Here is a 21,400-nt window from a genome sequence, read left to right on the forward strand (position 1 = left end):
AAAGAGGAGCTAGTACCATTCCTTCTGAAACTATCTCAATCAATAGAAAAAGAGGGACTCCTCCCTAACTCATTTTTGAGGCCAGCAGCATCCTGATACCAAAACCTGGCAGAGACACAACAAAAAAAGAAAATTTTAGGCCAATATACCTCATGAACAACGATATGAAAATCCTCAATAAAATATTGGCAAACCAAATCCAGCAGCACATCAAAAAGCTTATCCACCACGATCAAATCGGCTTCATCCCTGGGATGCAAGGCTGGTTCAATATACACAAATCAATAAACATAATCCATCACATAAACAGAACCAATGACAAAAACCACATGATTATCTCAATAGATGCAGAAAAGGCCTTTGACAAAATTCAACAGGCCTTCATGCTAAAAACTCTCAATAAACTAGGTATTGATGGAACATATCTCAAAATAATAAGAGCTGTTTATGACAGACCCACAGCCAATATCATACTGAATGGGCAAAAACTGGAAGCATTCCCTTTGAAAACTAGCACAAGACAAGGATGCCCTCTCTCACCACTCCTATTCAACATAGTATTGGAAGTTCTGGCCACAACAATCAGGCAACAGAAAGAAATAAAGGGTATTCAGTTAGGAAAAGAGGAGGTCAAATTGTCTCTGTTTGCAGATGACATGATTGTATGTTTAGAAAACCCCATCGTCTTAGCCCCAAATCTCCTTAAGCTGATAAGCAACTTCAGCAAAGTCTCAGGATACAAAATCAATGTGCAAAAATCACAAGCATTCCTGTACACCAATAATAGACAAACAGAGAGCCAAATCATGAGTGAACTTCCATTCACAATTGCTACAAAGAGAATAAAATACCTAGGAATCCAACTTACAAGGGATGCAAAGGACTTTTTCAAGGAGATCTACAAACCACTGTTTAAGGTAATAAAAGAGGACACAAACAAATGGAAGAACATTCCATGCTCATGGATAGAAAGAATCAAAATCGTGAAAATGGCCATATTGCCCAAAATAATTTATAGATTCAATGCCATCCCCATCAAGCTACCACTGACTTTTTTCACAGAACTGGAAAAAAACTACTTTAAATTTCATATGGAACAAAAAAAGAGCCTACATAACCAAGGCAATCCTAAGCAAAAAGAACCAAGCTGGAGGCATCACGCTACCTGACTTCAAACTATACTACAAGGCTACAGTAACCAAAACAGCATGGTACTAGTACCAAAACAGAGATATAGACCAATGGGACAGAACAGAGGCCTCAGAAATAACACCACACATCTACAACCATCTGATCTTTGACAAACCTGACAAAAACAAACAATGGGGAAAGGATTCCCTATTTAATAAATGGTTCTGGAAAAACTGGCTAGCCATATGCAGAAAGCTGAAACTGGATCCTTTCCTTACACCTTATACAAAAATTAACTCAAGTTGAATTAAAGACTTAAATGTAAGACCTAAAACCATAAAAACTCTAGAAGAAAACCTAGGCAATACTATTCAGGCATAGGCATGGGAAAAGACATCATAACTAAAACACCAAAAACAACAGCAACAAAAGCCAAAATTGACAAATGGGATCTAATTAAACTAAAGAGCTTCTGCACAGCAAAAGAATCTATCAGCAGAGTGAACAAGCAACCTACAGATTGGGAGAAAATTTTTGCAATCTATCCATCCAACAAAGGGCTAATATCCAGAATCTACAAACAACTTAAACAAATTTACAAGAAAAAAACAAACAACCCCATCAAAAAATGGGTGAAGAATATGAACAGACACTTCTCAAAAGAAGACATTTATGCAGCCAACAGACACATGAAAAAATGCTCATCATCACTGTCATTAGAGAAATGCAAATCAAAACCACAGTGAGATACCATCTCATGCCAGTTAGAATGGCGATTATTAAAAAGTCAGGAAACAACAGATGCTGGAGAGGATGTGGGGAAATAGGGATGCTTTTACACTGCTGGTGGGAGTGTAAATTAGTTCAACCATTGTGAAGACAGTGTTGGTGATTCCTCAAGGATCTAGAACTAGAAATATCATTTGACCCAGCAATCCCATTACTGGGTATATACCCAAAGGATTATAAATCATACTACTATAAAGACACATGCACACGTATGTTTATTGTGGCACTGTTCACAATAGCAAAGTCTTGGAACCAACCCAAATGCCCATCAATGATAGACTGGATAAAGAAGATGTGGCACATATACATCATGGAATACTATGCAGCCATAAAAAAAGGGATGAGTTCATGTCCTTTGCAGGGACATGGATGAAACTAGAAACTGTCATTCTCAGTAAAGTAACACAAGACGAGAAAACCAACCACTGCGTGTTCTCACTCATAAGTGGGAGCTGAACGATGAGAACACATGGACACAGGGAGGGGAACATCACACACTGGGGCCTGTCGGGAAGTGGGGAGCTGGGGGAGAGATAGCATTAGGAGAAATACCTAATGTAAATGACGGGTGCAGCAAACCAACATGGCACATGTATACCTATGTAACGAACCTGCACGTTGTGCACATGTTCCCTAGAACTTAAAGTATAATAATAATAATTTTTTAAAACAAAAGTGTGGTCCCAGCCAGGCACAGTGGCTCATGCCTATAATCCCATCACTTTGGTAGGCCAAAGAAGGCAGATCAGTCGAGGTCAGGAGTTTGAGACCAGCCTGGCCAACATGGTGAAACCCCGTCTCTACCAAAAATACAAAAAAATTAGCTGGGCATGGTGGTGCGAACCTGTAGTTCCAGCTACCCAGGAGGCTGAGGCACGAGAATCGCTTGAACCCAGGAGGCAGGGGTTGCAGTGAGCCGAGATCACACCACTGCGCTCCAGCCTGGGTAACAGAGTGAGACTGTGTCTCAAAAAACAAACAAACAAACAAATTCTGGTCCCTAAGGACAAGATGTGAATAACAAGAAAAACTGGTCTTCTTACTGTGATGCTGAGCTCCGTTCCCCTCTTCCATTTTCTGCAGCCCCTGTAGAACAGGCCCAACAGCCTCAAGGGCATCACAGCTCAGAAGCCCTGGAAGTCTGTGGAGTCCCAGTCTCAATCTTCATGTGGCAGCCAAAGCAGTTGTTGCACATTTATATATATGCAGTTGAGGGAGAGGTTAGGATTTGGCCCATTCTAATGCAGTTCTCTGCTCTTACTAATTTAAATTCTGTAGAAACAGTGTCATGTAAGTCCACCATGAGTTAAGCTCATAGTAATCTTGCTGTGAGCAGCATTTTGGTAAGGCCACATTCTTAAAATAATCAATTTTGTCTGTTATATATACTTCCAGTTACCATCACTCTGTCTCATCTGAATGTAAATGTTCAACATTTTGTGGGGTGGAGAGGAGTTGGGACAACTACATTGTAGTGTGCCCTTTTCTTTGTTTTCAACACATACTGATACCTGAGAAACAAATTCAGGATCATAGGCAAAGGAACTTTGTGACTAAGCACATAGCTGCAAAGTTGGAAGTCAACATTTAATTTTATAATTTTCCTTTTAAAAAGCAAAATTATATTTCAGTTTTCAAAAGCAAGAGTTAACTCATTTACTTTTGAGTTGGAAATGTTAGGCCATGACAATTAATTAATGTGTAAGATGACGCAAAAGTCAACATAAAGCACAAATTAGCCTAACAATTCTATTTCTTCTACTCTAATGAATTTTGGAACTATAAATGAAAGCTTTTTATAAGAGTATATTTCACAAGTGACTGAGCAGTTACGGATAAGCTCACTCTTTTGAAACTGGCTTAGTTGTATTGAAACTGATTCAGATTCATGCATTTATTTTAACCAGAATGATCTTTCTGAGTGCCTAACATTTCTTGAGTGCCTAATATGTGCAAGACAATATTTTACCCACTCTAAGGACAGACATATAGGAAGTCATACTCTGCTTTGAGAAACAACACAGTTCATGACAGGTCCTGCCATGAAGGTCTAGAGCATGTATTCTCAACGGGAGTGATAAGTCCCTAAGATGATGAAAATTGGTTATTGAGAGTGCGAGGGAGTGGAAAAAATCTCAGCTATTACAATGGTTTGTGGCCCTCCAAAAGGCCACACAGTATATACACAGATATACAGCATATCTTTGGTATTAAAATTTAACGGGGAGATATTAGGGGGAAAATATCTGAATATTGCTCCTCAGGGAAGCAATAATGAAAAGAGAGTTGACTATAAGGCAGGTGAATATGGTAGAGGAATCAATAAAGAAGGAGGGCAGGTCTGTGAAGCTCATGATGTCTGAGGGGGCACCAGGATGAAAGAATAGTGCTTCCAAAAGCAGTTTTGAGAGGAAAGGTATTCCTTGTGGCAGATAGGGCTCACTTGGAGTAGTAAACGGGTTTCCTCTTACATACCAGCACTAGTCTGTTGGTAGTGGCTGTCTGGAACATTGCAATAAGGATTCTGAGACTAGAACCAGCTCAGAAAAAAAGAACGTGGCACTCAATTAGTGATGTCTACTATGTGCATGGGAGCGAATGTTGTAGTATGAATACCACAGATTATTTGCTTTCTCTGGCAACCTTAAGCAAAGCATAGTCAGAAAAGTGCAGGATATATTTAAGGAAGAGTGAGTTGAGGTGAAGAATTCCTAAAGACTTCTCATTTGAAACCTAACAAATTCAAGACCAATTTTTCCAAAAGAATAAATGTAAAGGGGGAGGGAGCTTTTTTTATCATGTATAAATCTACAACTATTCTTCTACTTGTCACCCTTAAATATAAGATTTTAAAACAATCTTTGTGACATAAAACACTCATATGGAAAGTGCATAAAACACACACCTAGTGCGGTGGCTCATATCTGTAATCCCAGCATTTTGGGAGGCCGAGGTGGGCGAATCACCTGAGGTCAAGAGTTCAAGACCAGCCTGGCTAACACTGTGAAACCCTGTTTGTACTAAAAATACAAAAATTAGCTGGGCATGGTGTCGCATGCCTGTGGTCACACCTACTTGGGAGGCTGAGGCATGAGAATCACTTGAGCCCAGGAGGCAGAGGTTACAGTGAGCCAAGATTGTACCACTGCACTCCAGCCTGGGCAACAGAGTGAGGCTCCGTCTCAAAAAAAATTAAATAAATAAATAAATAAACAAAACGTGCATAAAACACAAATGTGCATAATTATACACAAAGACCTGTGTCATCACTGCAGGCCAAAATAATGAATGTCACCCACACCTTAGAAGCACCCCATGTGTCTCCCCATCACCCTCACTTCCTCCACACAGAGATAACATTATCCCCACTTTTAGGACAGTCATATCCTTTCTTTGCCTAATAGTTTTACCACTTATGTGTGAATCCCTAAACAATACAGTTTAGTTTTGCCTGTTTTTTAACTTTATATGAATGGAATCATATCATACATATTCTTTTATGTGTTGCTGCTTTCACTTAACATTGTAAGTTTTACCCATGCCATGTGTAGCAGTTTATTTATTCATTCCACTATGTATGGGTACATTCTGCTGCTAGTGGTTTGCTGTCTCCAGTTGTTGGCTATGACAAACAATGCTGTTCTGAGTATGAGCAGAGATCTTGGTGCACACATGTGTGAGTTTCTAGAAGCAGATTTGCTTGGTCATAGGGCACTTCTTTAGCTTTGTTAGATAAATACCAGATTCTTTTCAAATAGATTGTTTCCATGTATACTCCTACTAGCAGAGGGTCAGAGTCACCATTGTCTCAACACAAAATATTACCATACTTTTAAATTTTGCCATTCTGGTTGAGAGTATGTAGTGTGATCTCAGTGTGACTTCCATTTGTAGTTTCCTAATTACTTCCTGAGATTGAGCACATTTACCTATGTTTATTGGTTACTTGGATTTTTCTTTCGTAAAGTACCTGTTTAAGTCTTTTTGCCCACATTTAAAATTCTATGTTTTTTTGTTTTTTGTTTTTGCTTTTTTGAGACAGAGTCTCATTCTGTAGCCCAGGCCGGAATGCAGTGGTGTGATCTTGGCTCACTGTAGCCTCCACCTCCTGGGTTCAAGCGATTCTTCTGCCTCAGCCTCCCACATAGCTGCGATTACAGGCACCCACCACCATGCCTGGCTAATTTTTTTTTCTTTGTAGTTTTTTTAGTAGAGATGGAGTTTCACCTTGTTAGCCAGGCTGGTCTCGAACTCCTGACCTCAGGTAATCTGCCTGCCTCACCTCCCAAAGTGCTGGGATTACAGGCATGAGCCACCACGCCCAGCCTAAAGTTCTATTCATAAGGCTAGGCACAGTGGCTCACACCTGTAATCTCCACACTTTGGGAGACTAAGCTGGGAGGATAGCGTGGGCCCAGGAATTCAAGACCAGCCTGGGCAATATAGCAAGACCCCATCTCTATAAAAAATTTAAATTTAAATTTAAAAAATCTCTACTTATAACTTACCTAAATATAACAAATAAAGAGTCCTTTATTTATTATGCATGCTGCAATTATCTTCACTAATTCTTTGGTTTATCTTTTCACTCTATGATGTCTTTAATTAACAAAAGTTTTTAATTTTAAAATCAACAAATGTATCTATCTTTACCCTTTTTAATATATTGTTTAAGAAATCCCTCCCTTCATTGAAGTTAGTGGAGAAAGAGTGAATTATTTTAAAATATGAGACATTTTCATAGTTCAAATTTATATAAAATTCTGTAGGCTATGGTTATTGTAAGGTCACGTAGCTGAAAAGTTTTGTGAGGAGTAGAAGGAACAGTTAAGATTCATACTAAATGTCAATGAACCTCATAGCTGTAAAAGACCTAGCAAAATAAAAAATAAAGACCTAGCAAAGTCTTTTTTTTGTTTTTTGAGACAGTCTCGCTCTGTTGCCCAGGCTGGAGTGCAAAAAAGCAATTATGACTCATCTAGCAAAGCTTTTATCTGTTCTGCAAGCCTTTGCTCACTTGTCATGATCGGTTTTTTCTTTTTTGAAGCATGTTCCCTGGCATCAATATATTATCACAGAAACCAAATGACCATTTATTTATAAATTCTTCAACTCTTTAAATATCTACTGAGCATGAGTTTCTGGTCATTAATGTGGAAGCTGCAGAGATGAGAAGACAAGCTCCTCAAGGACCTTAGATCTGGTAGAAGGAAAATGTGTACCAGTAGCTATATCATCTGGCCAAAGGGATTAAGCTTCCTAAGAGGGACCTGTGGGAACCCTGAAAAGGGGGTGCTGCTCTTCAGTTGGAGGGTTATTGAAGACTTTATGAAAGACATCACACCTTAAACTAATCTCAAAAGATGGTCAGAATGGGAACAAGCAGAGGTGGTGGAGTGGGCACTCCAGATGGGCGGGAGAATGCCACAAGCAGAGATTCAGAGACAATCAAACATGACTTTGGTTTTTATATTTTAAAGAATGTAGAACAACTCTCTCCCACCTAACCATAAATTCCAGGTACTCTATCTCTCAAAGATGCTTGGAATTATAGGCACATATTGAACCAAGAAGAAGTTCAAGTTGTTCTTGTAACTTCCTACAAAAATAATTTTTTAATTTAATTATCAGCCAGGGGCAGTGGCTCGCACCAGTAATCCCAGCACTTTGGGAGGCTGAGGCGGGCAGAGCACGAGGTCAAGAGATCGAGACCATCCTGGCCAACATGGTGAAACCCAATCTCTACTAAAAATACAAAAAATTAGCTGGGCGTGGTCATGCTTGCCTGTAGTCCCAGCTATTCAGGAGGCTAAGGCAGGAGGATCACTTGAACCCAGGAGACAGAGGTTACAGTGAGCCAAGATCACGTCACTGCACTCCAGCCTGGCAACAGAGCAAGACTCCATCTGAAAAAAAACAAAAAACAAAAAACAAAAAACCTTGGTTTTCATATCTTAAAGAATGTAGAACAACTTTCTCCCACCTATGCATAAATTCTAAGTACTATAGCTCTCAAAGATGCTTGAAATTATAGGCACATATTGAACCAAGAAGAAGTTCAGGTTGTCCTTGTAACTTCCTACAAAAATAGTTTATAAATTTAATTATCGGCTGGGGACAGTGGCTCACACCAGTAATGCCAGCACTTTGGGAGGCCAAGGCAGACAGATCACCTGAGGTCAGGAGTGAGATGAGCCTGACCAACATGGTGAAACTCCGTCTCTACTACAAATACAAAAAAAAAAAAAAAAAGATTAGCCAGGCATAATGGCGCACGCCTGTAGTCCCAGCTACTCGGGAGGCTGAGCCAGGAGAATCACTTGAACCTGCAAGGTGGGGGTTGCAGTGAACCAAGACACACCACTGCACTCCAGCCTGGGCAACAGAGCGAGACTCTGTCTCAAAAAAACAAAAATTGTCACTAAAGATATTGCCAAACTAGGCCGGGCGTGGTGGCTCATGCCTGTAATCCCAGCACTTTGAAAGGCTGAGGCAGGCGGATCATGAGGTCAGGAGATCAAGACCCTCCTGGTTAACATGGTGAAACCCCGTCTCTACTAAAAATACAAAAAATTAGCCCGTGGTGGAGGGTGCCTATAGTCCCACCTACTAGGGAGGCTGAGGCAGGAGAATGGTGTGAACCCGGGAGGCGGAGCTTGCAGTGACGAGAGATCACACCACAGCACTCCAGCCTGGGCGACAGAGCGAGACTCCATCTCAAAAAAATAATAATAAAATAAAATAAAAGATATTGTCAAACTATAAATAGAACCTTTTTAAGTTTCATTTTTGTTGCTTGTTTGTTTTTACAACCACTGCTAGTCACTGTTGTGCAGAACTGAATTCATTTGGGGGAATGTTAAGGCAAAGCTTTCAATTATTAATCTTTTATGTCACACTTTAATACCATGGATCATGAACTTGCTCCTGTCTCTTCTTGCATTTGCCACACTAACATCCGGACCTGTATGGTCTGCTTAAGTAGTCTAATTGGCCCAAGAAAAATGACCATTTGTGTTTATTTTCTTCATTATTCTCCACTATAACTTCTGAACATTATAAGCTGGAATGCTTAATTTAGGATGCTAAATAAAAATCTAGACTTTGGCAAAATAATCTTAGACTTATCCACGAATTATAAAGTTTTCTAGTCAGAATAGAATTAAGCCACATCTTTCTGTAGTCAGGGCTTCAGTGAGCTCTACAAACAAATGTCGTCACTCTACATTTGCTTGTAGAGCGAATGCGGTGTTGTGGAAAGAGTGGGACCTAGAGGTGACCCAAGACAAAAACCTTAAAAGCTCTGAGTCTCAATTTCCTTATCCATAAAATAGAGAAAATCTCTGCTCTGCACACCTTAAAGGATTATCATAAGAAACAAGCATGTTAATGTACGCAGAAAGGACCTAGAATGCTGAAAGCACTACAGGAGTCAAAGTTGTTTTTATTAGTTCAGTCCATGAGATCTTCTGTTAGTGGAAAGACCCAGTCTTCTTGATAGTCAGGTTCTTGTCACAGAAAATCCCTCTCCCTCAAAGGACATTGACGTAGAATCTTCTTTGTGCTTTCTTATGAAGTGCATAGAAGACGGCAGGGAAGAGAAAAGGAAACATCTCTGAGCATCTCCTGTGCTCCAGGGTCCATCTCCAGGGTCTAGGAACTTTACATCCACTATCTCATTGACAATGTTCAACCACCTCTGCCTGCAGAGAACTCAGCCCCTTCAAGGCCTGCCCCAGCTGACCTGTCCTTCATGTGGCCTGTGCCCTCGTGCTGACCACAGCACCAGGGATCATCTGCTGCCCTCAGAGATGAAGGGACTAGTCAATGTTCTCATCACTTCTCTGTAGACTGTTCTCTATACTTGTCACCAAAACAGTTTGTACTAGAGCTTTTTCAGAATTTAAATTACTATCTCTAAATCAAGCATATTTTCCAAAGTTGCCTTTGTTTTCTAATACATCAAAGCATGACTGCCCATTAAAGTCTAAAAGAGAACCAGAAGATTCTTAAATCCCTCTCAGGAAGATATTAAGTCACTCAGTTAACTAACAGCACCTTTTGGATAAACATTTTTGTAGGGAATAAGAGATGTGGGCTCTGTCCTCTGAAACCATCCAGGGCATTTGAAACATTCTCCCAGGTCCCATAATGACCACCAGTTTGCTAAGGGAAGAATATTCTATCCCAGTTCTGTAAATAGAATTATCTCAGGAACAGCTGGGAACCATAAGGGACTTACTTGCTTTACCAAATAGGTGTCTGTCTATAAGGCTTCAGACCTCTTTCCCTTAGGTCTACCGTGATTAGAGTCTTGAAACCAAAACAAGTTCCACATGGTCTCATAGCTGGTCTGAAAATAGCAGGACCTATTTTAAATCAAAATGGCCCTCAGAAAACCAGGGACATAGAAGTTTCCAACATATCTCAAATTAAGGATCTGACTCTGAGGACCTCCCCAAAAGGCAGACAGATGCTGACCTTCCAAAGTCTTACTTGAGCATCTGGATGCTGTCTAAAGTTGTCAGCCTTTGACAAACCATCTCCACGTTTGCTGTTTTATCTCATTAGATTCCCCAAACAGCACTCCTCATAGGGCCACTGGAAGGCATTACTTGTCAGTTTCAAAAGAACAGTTTTAAAGCTCGTGCTTAGGCCAGGCAAGGTGGCTCACACCTGTCATCCTGGCACTTTGGGAGGTCAAGGTGGGTGGATCATCTGAAGTCAGGAGTTCAAGACCAGCCTGGCCAACATGGTGAAACCCCGTCTCTACTAAAAATACAAAAATTAGTCAAATGTGGTGGTGCGTGCCTGTAATCCCAGCTACTTGGGACGCTAAGGCAGGAGAATCCCTTGAACCCGACAGGCAGAGGTTGCAGTGAACCCAGATCACACCACTGCACTCCAGCCTGGGCAACAGAGTGAGCCTCTGCCTCAAAAAATAAAATAAAATAAAATAAAATAAAACAAAATAAAATATAAAATAAAACAAAGCTTGTGCTTAAAAAGCTTCTGCCCTTTCAGAGGCAATTCCCCTTCACACCGCAGGAGGGGTAGGTTTGACAGTGCTCTTGCTTCACTGAAGAGGCTGTGGAGGGTTCGCCCTCCCCTGTGCCACATGCTTCACCTCTCTGCATACTGTGTTAAATATCAAGCAGAACACTGGCAGAGAGAATCCTATTTCAAACATACAGGCAATGATTCTCAACCCAGGATCGAGCAGTGTACTTCACACCATCTGAGGACATTTTTCCTTGACATACACCCCTAACCCACCTACCTCCACCTCCAACCCACCGAGCCTTTGATAAGCCACCTACTTCCTCTTTCTCCTTCCCACACTGCCTCGGGATCCGCTGGTAGAGATATTCTTTCATAATTTGGGGTTGCTGCCAGAAATTGTGTCAGACTGCAGAGGGAGTAACTCCTTGCCCACATTCCAAATTCCTTTATATTTTAGACAATTCAGGTCAGGAATAAATTGATAAAGTAAAGATGGTGAAAAATATGTGTCCTCAGCATGGCTCTAGGCAGCCTATGTGGCTAAAATTGTCCAAAACATTTAAGGACACAAGTCACATTAGAAGAATATGATAAAATAGACATCAAGGATGCTTCCAGAAACTAAGCCATTTTTGTTTCCACACTCCATACCAAGAGGAACTATTGGTGGGTTTTATTATTCAAGGAAAACAGTGAATGCCTTTGGTAGTAGCAAATATCACCAAGTAATCCCCAGGGCCTAAGAAGTCCACACTTCCAAGTCTGTCTCTTCTGGTGATGGTTCCCAAATTTACTGTGCATCAGGGCCACCTGGGCAGCCTGGTGAAATAGAGATTCCGTAGACTGGAGTGGACCCTGGAATCAACAGGCACCTCAGTGTTTGGAATGCACAGTAAAGTCTGTAAAACCTGCCGTAGGCCAAACATTAGATCTTAGTGCATTCAGAATTGTGCCATCCACAGTGAGTGTGAAAGAACTGCCTGTAAGGTCTCCCACAATCCCTACCCCGATGCGTTCCTGCTTTCTTCTCAAGAAGAAGAATTCTACCCTGATCCCTCCTTCCCATCTTTGGATCGTTCCAGACCTGGTTCTTTCATGTGATTCTCCACCTGGATCACACACCTGGAACGTTACCCAGAGGGTCTCTTCTGCATTCCCACGTACCCTGTCCTTTGAATTTGTTTTTTCTTCTTTACTTTTCTTTCTTTTTTTCTTTTAAGATAGGTTCTCTTTCTGTCACCCATGCTAGAGTTCAGCAGCGTGATCAATAGCTCACTGCACCCTCAACCTCTGGGCTCAAGTGATCCTCCTACCTCAGCCTCCCAAGTAGCTGGGACCACAGGCATGTGCCACCACACTTGGATAATTTTTTTAAAAAGTTTTTGTAGATACAAGAGTCTCAGTATGTTTCCCAGACTAGTCTCAAACTCCTGGGCTCAAGGGATCCTCTGTCAGCTTCACAAAGTGCTAGGATTACAGGCATGAACCACCATGTCTTTCTGTCCCTTGAATTTGCTCTCTGGAAGAAATTATTGATTCTGAAACTCTTCTTCCCTTCCCTTAACTGCACCCTATATTTCACTAAATGAATGGAAAAGTAGAAGGAAATCACATTTGTTGTGCTCCTCCTCGTGGCAAGCACAATGGGAGGCTCTTCATGCACTCTTATTCTTCACTTATGGCTTATTGAGGTCCCCGATAGAAAAAAATCAGAGAGGCTGGGTGCAGTGGCTCATGCCTGCAATCCCAGCACTTTGGGAGGCCAAGGCAGGCAGATCACCTGAGGTCAGGAGTTCGAGATCAGCCTGACCAACATGGAGAAACCCCGTCTCTACTAAAAATACAAAATTAGACCAGTGTGATGGCACATGCCTGTAATCCCAGCTACTCGGGAGGCTGAGGCAGGAGAATCACTTGAACCAGGGAGGTAGAGCTTGCAGTGAGCCGAGATCACGCCATTGCACTCCAGCCTAGGCAAAAAGAGCAAAACTCCATCTTGAAAGAAGGAAAGAAGGAAAGAAGAAAGAAAGAAAGAGAGAAAGAGAGAAAGAAAAGAAAGAAAGAAAAGAAAGAAAAAACAGAGAATTTAAGGATTAACTGATTAAAGGCGTCAGCTATTAGGTACTATGACAGAGTTTGGATTTGAACCCAGGAACTGTCTGGTTCCAAAGCCATGGCTTTTTCCAGTATATGTCATGGTCCCAAAACATGTGACCAGCCTTTTCTGTACACGTCTAATCCCGCCCATGTACCAAAGCCTCATGACAATTTGTTCCCAAAATTACTACATATTTTATAAAAGTTTTTCTTTCCAAACAAAGATGAGGTCAAAATGGAATGAGATTAGACTAGAAACAGCCTTTCAAATATAAAAAAGAAGTAGTCTCCTGTTATCACTTTGAGAAAGATTTGATATTTCTCTAAATTCAGTGGCATCAGTAAGGTTGGGATTTTCAAATGCTGTGCAGTTGACACATAGCTCTAAAGCCAGAGTTTCAGTGTTGCATTCATTTTCCAGAAAAAGGGCTCAGCATAAAATGCAGCTAATAGTAAGGTTTTGTTGGGGTTTTTTGCATAATAAAAGTCGTAACTGAGCAACATTAGCTACAGACACTCCTCCCCATAAATCCATGGAGACTCTGTGAAAAGCATTTCAGAGGAATACAAACCCCAAGTAGTCTTTGGCAAGGGGTAATTTGCCATGATGATAGTTAAATAAGGAGAATACTGAGTAGCTGACTACAAAGAAGCATCTGAAAATAAAACTAGCTATAGTTGAAGTCCCTCAATTGAAAATGGATGTAAATTTTCTCACATGTGACAGCCTAAATTGGTCTCTTCTGTTTATAAGGCAAGTTTGACAATGCATACCAAGAAGCTTAAATCATAAGGTTTGACCTAATACTCCCACTCCTAAGTATTCATTTCAAGAAAATAATTCATAAGAGGAATACAATACATATTTTTATCTCCTAAGTATTCATTTCAATAAAATAATTGAATACAATACATATTTTTTGTTTATAACTGACAAGAAACTGGAAGCAACCTTATTTTCCAATAATGAAAAAAAGACTTAGTACATTTTGGTATCTTAATTATTTGAGTTATTATGCAACCATTAAAAATATGATTACAGTGTACAAATAAGAAAAAGAGTGTGTTCAGTGAAAGGCATAGAAACAAAATATAAATGTGCAGTGATTACAGACATGCAAATTACACAAGCTGATAAAGACTAAGAGGGGAAACAAAGAAATGAAAATATTGATGTTAGCTTGGTGAGATTACAAGTGTCTTTAAACATTAAAATTATTTTCTTTTATAGCGACCATATTCAGTTTTTAGGGATTTTTCTTGTTTTTCCAGATGTGGTTTCTATAAAATTACATTTTACATTTTTTCCATCACTGGAAAAAAAAAGATTTATATTTTAAAATTATTTTTGATCAGAAGATTATTTTACAAAACTACATATGGAATGTTCCAGCCAATTATGAAATACAGAGAATTACTAATTCACAAATACTAATACTATTGTTTTAATTTGCAGTGAAGGGAATTTGGCTACAAAGCAGATCATATTCCTTCAGAGGCCAGTTATGTGGAATTCAGCTGCTCAAACACCAGATGTGAGTAAAATTGATGCTTTATTAACTGAATGTTATATTGAAGCATTTAATCCTTAAACTCTCATTGTAATTCCAAATAAGAAAGCATGGACATGACATGGAAACAGTCCTCTGAACCAACCTATAAGGGAAATGTGCTAGCAATCAGGCAACATGAAATAGTTCCAAAGGGGGATTCTACTACGCCATCTCAAAATATGCTACTTTGGCATGAGGATTACTTTGAGCTAAAGGCAATTAAGATTAACAGCAGACACAGGAGGAACTCTCTGTCCTCCACCTTTCTGCTGAAAAACGGGGGCATACATTTCGCTTTATACAGGTGACATAAATTTCCATTTGTAAAGGTGTCTAATCACCAGAAACAATTCACAGTGATGAGTCTGCAAAAACAAACTGTACTGAAATAAGCTTGATCTTCCATTCGTTTACTCCATGTATTTGCCTTCTCACAATTTACTTCCCCAGAAGCCCAAACTCCTTTTCCCTCGTCTAGTCACCTGTCCACAACTTATCACCCTTTGTTAAAATGGTATATAAACTCCCAGGTCTTCTACACCAAACTGTCTCTTTGGGTTTTTGCTACTTTTCTGTGAAGAGACTGTGTGCATTGAAAATAAACCTTTTCTCCTATTAATATGTCTTTTGTCAGTTTAATTTGTAGTTCTCAGCTACTGAACCTAAAAGGTTAGAGGAAAAGTTTTTTCTGTCCTTACAGTTCTAAATCTTGTGAATGAATGTGCCTGATCTTGCAATGCATCCATGCCACTTTGGCTATCTTGACCTTTAGCAACATTTTTCTTTTATATTATCTAGTCAAGTTTGTATTTTTTCAGCACTTTGCTGAAGGGCTATTCTGAGCCTCAAGTCACCTTGATCTTACTGGATGCACAGCTAGAATACAATGATTGAATGTGGCACTCTGTGCATTAATAAAGCATAACTTGCAAAACAAGAGATTTGCAAATGGACCAGAAAATTTTTAAAGTGATTCTTTTGCCGGGCGCGGTGGCTCAAGCCTGTAATCCCAGCACTTTGGAAGGCCAAGACGAGCGGATCACGAGGTCAGGAGATCGAGACCATCCTGGCTAACATGGTGAAACCCCATCTCTACTAAAAAATACAAAAAACTAGCCAGGCGAGGTGGTGGGTGCCTGTAGTCCCAGCTACTCGGGAGGCTGAGGCAGGAGAATGGCGTAAACCTGGGAGGCGGAGCTTGCAGTGAGCTGAGATCCGGCCACTGCACTCCAGCCTGGGAGACAGAGCGAGACGAGACTCCGTCTCAAAAATAAAAAATAAAAAAAAATAAAGTGATTCTTTTTCTGTATCTACATCAAGAAAACATTGTTTTATGTTTTCAGGCAAAGCTGCAGAGATTTGAAAAAAAGAAGACATTGTTTAGTAAACTTTAAAGTTATCTAAACTATCAAAGAGCTAGATTGACTGTGTATATAATACAGCCATGCTAAATTATCTCACGTTAATTTTGGAAAAAGCCTGGCTGGGTTGGTAGGTAAATCAGTAGAGAGGTAGAGAGGTAGTTGGGAAGATGGAGAGGCAGGAGAATACAATGACCAAGTACACAGAATTAGAAACCACATTAGAGCCCACAGGTGAGCACTGCAACCCTCCACAACAATGAGGATGACTCAACTTCATGAGTTTATTAAAAAATATCTGTCAAGGTCATGCACAGGGGCTCACAACTGTAATCCCAACATTTTGGGAGGCTGAGGTGGGAGAACTGCTTGAACCCAAGAGTTTGAGACCAGCCTGGGAAACATTAGCAGACCCTGTCTCTACAAAAAATTTAAAAATAAATTAGGCAGCCATGGTGGCACATGCCTGTAGTCCCAGATACTTGGGATGTTGAGGTGGGAGGATCATTTGACCCCAGGAGTTCAGTGCTACAGTGAGCTGTGATGGTGTCACTGCATTCCAGCCTGGGTGACAGAGTGAGACCCTGTCTCAAAACAAATTAATTAAATAAAAGAAATATTCTGGCCTAACCCAGTGGCTCATGCCTGTAATCCCAGCACTTTGGGAGGCCGAGGTGGGGATCATGAGGTCAAGAGATCAAGACCATCCTGGCCAACATGGTGAAACCCTGTCTCTACTAAAAATACAAAAATTAGCCGGGCGTGATGGCGTCTGCCTGTAGTCCCAGCTACTCGGGAGCCTGAGGCAGGAGAATCGCTTGAACCCAGGAGGCAGAGGTTGCAGTGAGCCTAGACTGCACCACTGCACTGCAGCCTGGCAACAGGGCGAGACTCTGTCCCAAAAAAGAAAAAAAAAAAAGCCCGGCGCGGTGGCTCAAGCCTGTAATCCCAGCACTTTGGGAGGCCGAGACAGGTGGATCACGAGGTCAGGAGATTGAGACCATCCTGGCTAACACGGTGATACCCTGTCTCTACTAAAAAATACAAAAAACTAGCCGGGTGAGTTGGCGGGTACCTGTAATCCCAGCTACTCGGGAGGCTGAGGCAGGAGAATGGCGTGAACCCGGGAGGCGGAGCTTGCAGTGAGCTGAGATCCGGCCACTGCACTCCAGTCTGGGCGACAGAGCCAGACTCCGTCAGAAAGAAAGAAAGAAAGAAAGAAAGAAAGAAAGAAAGAAAGGAAGGAAAGGAAGGAAAGGAAGGAAAGGAAGGAAAGGAAGGAAAGGAAGGAAAGGAAGGAAAGGAAGGAAAGGAAGGAAAGGAAAGGAAGGAAAGGAAGGAAAGGAAGGAAAGGAAGGAAAGGAAGGAAAGGAAGGAAAGGAAGGAAAGGAAGGAAAGGAAGGAAAGGAAGGAAAGGAAGGAAAGGAAGGAAAGGAAGGAAAGGAAGGAAAGGAAGGAAAGGAAGGAAAGGAAGGAAAGAAATATTCTGCCTAAAAGAAGCAAAGGTGGTCATCATGTCACCACCTTTTTATTCTTTCTTTTTTTCTTTTTCTTTTTTTTCTTTTCTTTTTTTTTTTTTTTTTTGAGATGGAGTCTCATTCTGTCACTAGGCTGGAGTGCAGTGGCGCAATCTCGGCTCACTGCAACCTCCTACTCCCTGGTTAAGTGATTCTCCTGCCTCAGCCTCCCCAGTAGCTGGGACTACAGGCACGTGCCACCATACCCAGCTAATTGTTGTATTTTTAGTAGAGACGTGGTTTCACCTTGTTGGCCAGGATGGTCTTGATCTCCTGACCTTGTGATCCACCCGCCTCGGCCTCCCAAAGTGCTGGGATTACAGGTGTGAACCACTGCACCCGGCCTCTTTCTTTCTTTTTAACATTCTACAAATGGCCATTATTTTTAGGAAAAGTCATCAGAATTCACAGCCTCATGGGGTTCTGATCCATGAGGGCCATGGAGTTGTGTTTGTGACAATGTAAGACCTATGTCCAGCTACCTTACAGTCTCTTTTACTTAATATTAAATACAAGGTTTTTAATTCCCTGAAAATGTTTAGGCCCTTTTTGTTTATCATGTTTTACTTTTTTATGAGACAGGGTCTCCCTGTGTTGCCCAGTCTGGTCTCAAACTCCTGAGTTCAAACAATCCTCCCACCTTAGCTTCCCAAGTAGTTAGGGTTACAGGTGCTCACCACTGTACCCAGCCCTTTTTTGTTTAGCTTTAGATACTATCCAGTAGTCTCTAGTCTCAGATTTTCTTTGGGTAATCTTTATATTCCATTGTAATGTAAAATTACTGGTTCATTTATATAATGGGAAGCAGATATAGTTGGTTTGTGTCAATGACAAATCTAATAATAATATATTTTATAACTTACAATTCTGCTTCTAAATGGATTTACCATTTCTTCATTTGACAAATGTTTAATTTTTCTAGCAAGAAGCCACAGGATCCTGAGATTATTTCAGGGCAGGACTTGTAGGTAGGAGTCAAAGTGTCTAACAGCTATAACAGAAAGCTGATTTGCAAATTCTTTCAGTTTTTACTTAAGGAAACAATTTTTTACTTTATCTCAAAATGGCAGTAATACTTTCAGGAAAGTAAACTATTAATATCAATATAGAGTTAATTTATTACCAAAATGTTTTAGGTATCTCATATATATTTTGTGAAAGTTGTATTTACAATATGCCTTGAAAAATTTATGTAGTCACAGATCCATAATAGCACTGCTCTTTGTTAATACCTTTAAATCAGTTATTGTTTGAAAGGGATTGATGGGGGGATTGCTTTGTTTATAAAGTCTTTCAAAGAATTTTTTCAAAGATGTTTAGCTTTAAAAACAGTTGGTAGATATTTCAGGCAAGTGTTGTCCTAGGATTCTCAATGCGTTTTCATTAAACAATAAATTTCATAGGCTGCTAGAAATTAACCTAGAGTCTGACCTTTGAAAAAAATTTCTCAGCTGAGTGCAGTGGCTCATGTCTGTAATCCCAGCACTTTGGAAGCCCGAAGCGGGCAGATCATCTGAGATCGGGAGTTCAAGACCAGCCTGACCAACATGGAGAAACCTCTTCTCTACTAAAAATACAAAATTAGCTGGGCATGGTGGCACATGCCTGTAATCCCAGCTACACAGGAGGCGGAGGCAGGAAAATTGTTTGAACCCAGGAGGCGGAGGTTGCGCTGAGCTGAGATCATGCCATTGCACTCCAGCCTGGGCAACAAGAGCGAAACTCCATCTCAAAAAAAAAAAAAAAAAAAAAATTTATCTTGTTTTTTTTACTAAGACTAATGTCAAGACTTTTCCCATCCAATTTCACTGAGCACAGAACAGTACTGTTATGTTCAACAAATCCATTTCATGCCCCTGTTGTGGGGAGGAAATTGAGGATTGCACTATGAAGAAAGCATGTCGTTGGATTTTTTTCTTCGGAAGTTATGGAGACCTTTACTTCTGGAATGTGTTTTATATTTCACAGATATATCTTATGCAGTATTCTAGATACTTGTGAATGTTTTTAAACATGAAAAATGTCGTTTCAAAACATTTAGACTCTCATTTACTGCCGCAGTTTTCTCTAAGCTATTAAGAGATCATTCATTTTAGTAAAACTAGAAAACTATTAGGAAAAAACATAGGAGAAAATCTTCATAAAGTGGAGTTAGGCAAAGAGTTTTTAGGGGCCAGGTGCGGTGGCTCACACCTATATTCTCAGCATTTTGGGAGCCTGAGGCAGGAGGATCACTTGAGTCTAGGAGTTTGAGACAACGGCAGCAACGGCAAAACCCTGTCTACAGAAAATACAAAAATTAGCTGGGCATGGAGGCACACACAGGTAATCCTAGCTACCTGCGGGGGGTGAGGAGGGGGGATCGCTGGAGCCTGGGAGATTGAGGCTGCAGTGAGCCATGATCGCGCCACTGTACTCCAGCCTGAGCAACAAAGTGAGACCTCGTCTCAAAAAAAAAAAAAAAAAAAAAAAAGTTTTTAGACATAACACCAAAAGCACAATCTATTTAAACATTGAAAAAAGAGACTTCATCAAAATATAAAACTTTTGTTCTGTGAATGGCACTGTTAACAGAAGGAAAAGACAAGCCACAAACTGGGAGAGAAAAACTCAGAAAACGTATACAAGGCAAATGATCTTACCCAAAGGGTATCAAGGCCTCTCACAGAGTGAAAAACAACCCAGTGAAAACATAGTTGAAAGGCTGGAACGCTTCACCAATGAGGATGTGTAAATGTAAATGTATGAAAAGATGCTTAAATCACTAGCCATTAGGGAAGTGCAAATGAAAACTCATAATGAGATATCATACACCTGTTAAAATGGTTAAAATAAAAAATACTGACAATACCAAGAACTGGGGAGGATGAGGAGCAATCAGAACCCTCATACACAGCTGCTGGGGATGCAAAATGGAATATCCACTGTTTTCACGCTGCTGATAAAGACGTATCTGAGACTGGGTAATTTACAAAAGAAAGAGATTTAATTGGACTCACAGTTCCACGTAGCTGAGGAGACCTCACAATCATGGCAGAAGGCAAGGAGGAGTAAGTCACATCTTACGTGGATGGCGGCAGGCAAAGAGAAAGCTTGTGCAGAGGAGCTCCCTTTTTTTTTTTTTTTTTTTTTTGAGACAAAGTCACCCAGGCTGGAGTGCAATGGCATGGTCTCAGCTCACTGCAACCTCCACCTCTCCGGTTCAAGCAATTCTCCTGCTTGCCTCAGCCTCCTGAGGAGCTGGGATTACAGGCATGTACCACCACACCCGGCTGATTTTTGTATTTTCAGTAGAGATGGGGTTTGACTATGTTGGCCAGGCTGGTCTCGAACTCCTGACCTCGTGATCCGCCTGCCTCGGCCTCCCAAAGTGCTGGGACTACAGGCATGAGCCACTGTGCCTGGCCCCATTTTTAAAGCCATCAGATCTCATGAGACTTATTCACTATGATGAGAAAGCACAGAAGAGACCCATCCCTGTGATTCAATTATCTCCCACAGGGTCCCTCCCACAACACATGGAAGTTATGGGACCTACCAAATTCCAAGATGAGATTTGGTTGAGGACACAGAACCAAACCATATCATCCACCCTGGAAAACAGTTTGGCAGCTTCTTATGAAGTTAAACAGACATTTACCATATGACCCAGCAGTCCCTGTCCTGGTTGTTTACCCTAGAGAAATAAAAACTGATGTTCACACAAAAACCTACACACAAATAGTTGTAGCAGTTCTATTTATAATCACCTCAAACTGGAAACTGGAAACAACCCAAATGTCTTCAACAAGTGAATGAATAAACAACAGTGGTACATCCATACAATTAAATACTCAGAAATAAAAAGGACTGGGCATGGTGGCTCACATCTGTAATCCCAGCACTCTGGGAGGCAAAGGCAGGTGGCTGGCCTTGAGGTCAGGAGTTTGAGACCAACTGGGGCAACTTG

The 21,400-nt window shown here is 40.8% G+C and overlaps 1 protein-coding gene across 3 annotated transcripts in view; it reads left to right on the forward strand.

The window, feature by feature from the left end:
• Positions 1–21,400, forward strand: part of RFTN2 (raftlin family member 2) — a 94,194-nt gene that overhangs the window by 61,878 nt on the left and 10,916 nt on the right. For all 3 annotated transcript variants that reach the window (XM_010381632.2, XM_030916515.1, XM_030916514.1), the window contains exon 8: positions 14,477–14,555. In XM_010381632.2, coding sequence (XP_010379934.1) covers positions 14,477–14,555 — 79 coding nt within the window. The remainder of the gene's footprint in view (positions 1–14,476; positions 14,556–21,400) is intronic.

Source organism: Rhinopithecus roxellana, chromosome 14 (genome assembly GCF_007565055.1).
Source record: "Rhinopithecus roxellana isolate Shanxi Qingling chromosome 14, ASM756505v1, whole genome shotgun sequence".
NCBI lineage: Eukaryota > Metazoa > Chordata > Mammalia > Primates > Cercopithecidae > Rhinopithecus > Rhinopithecus roxellana.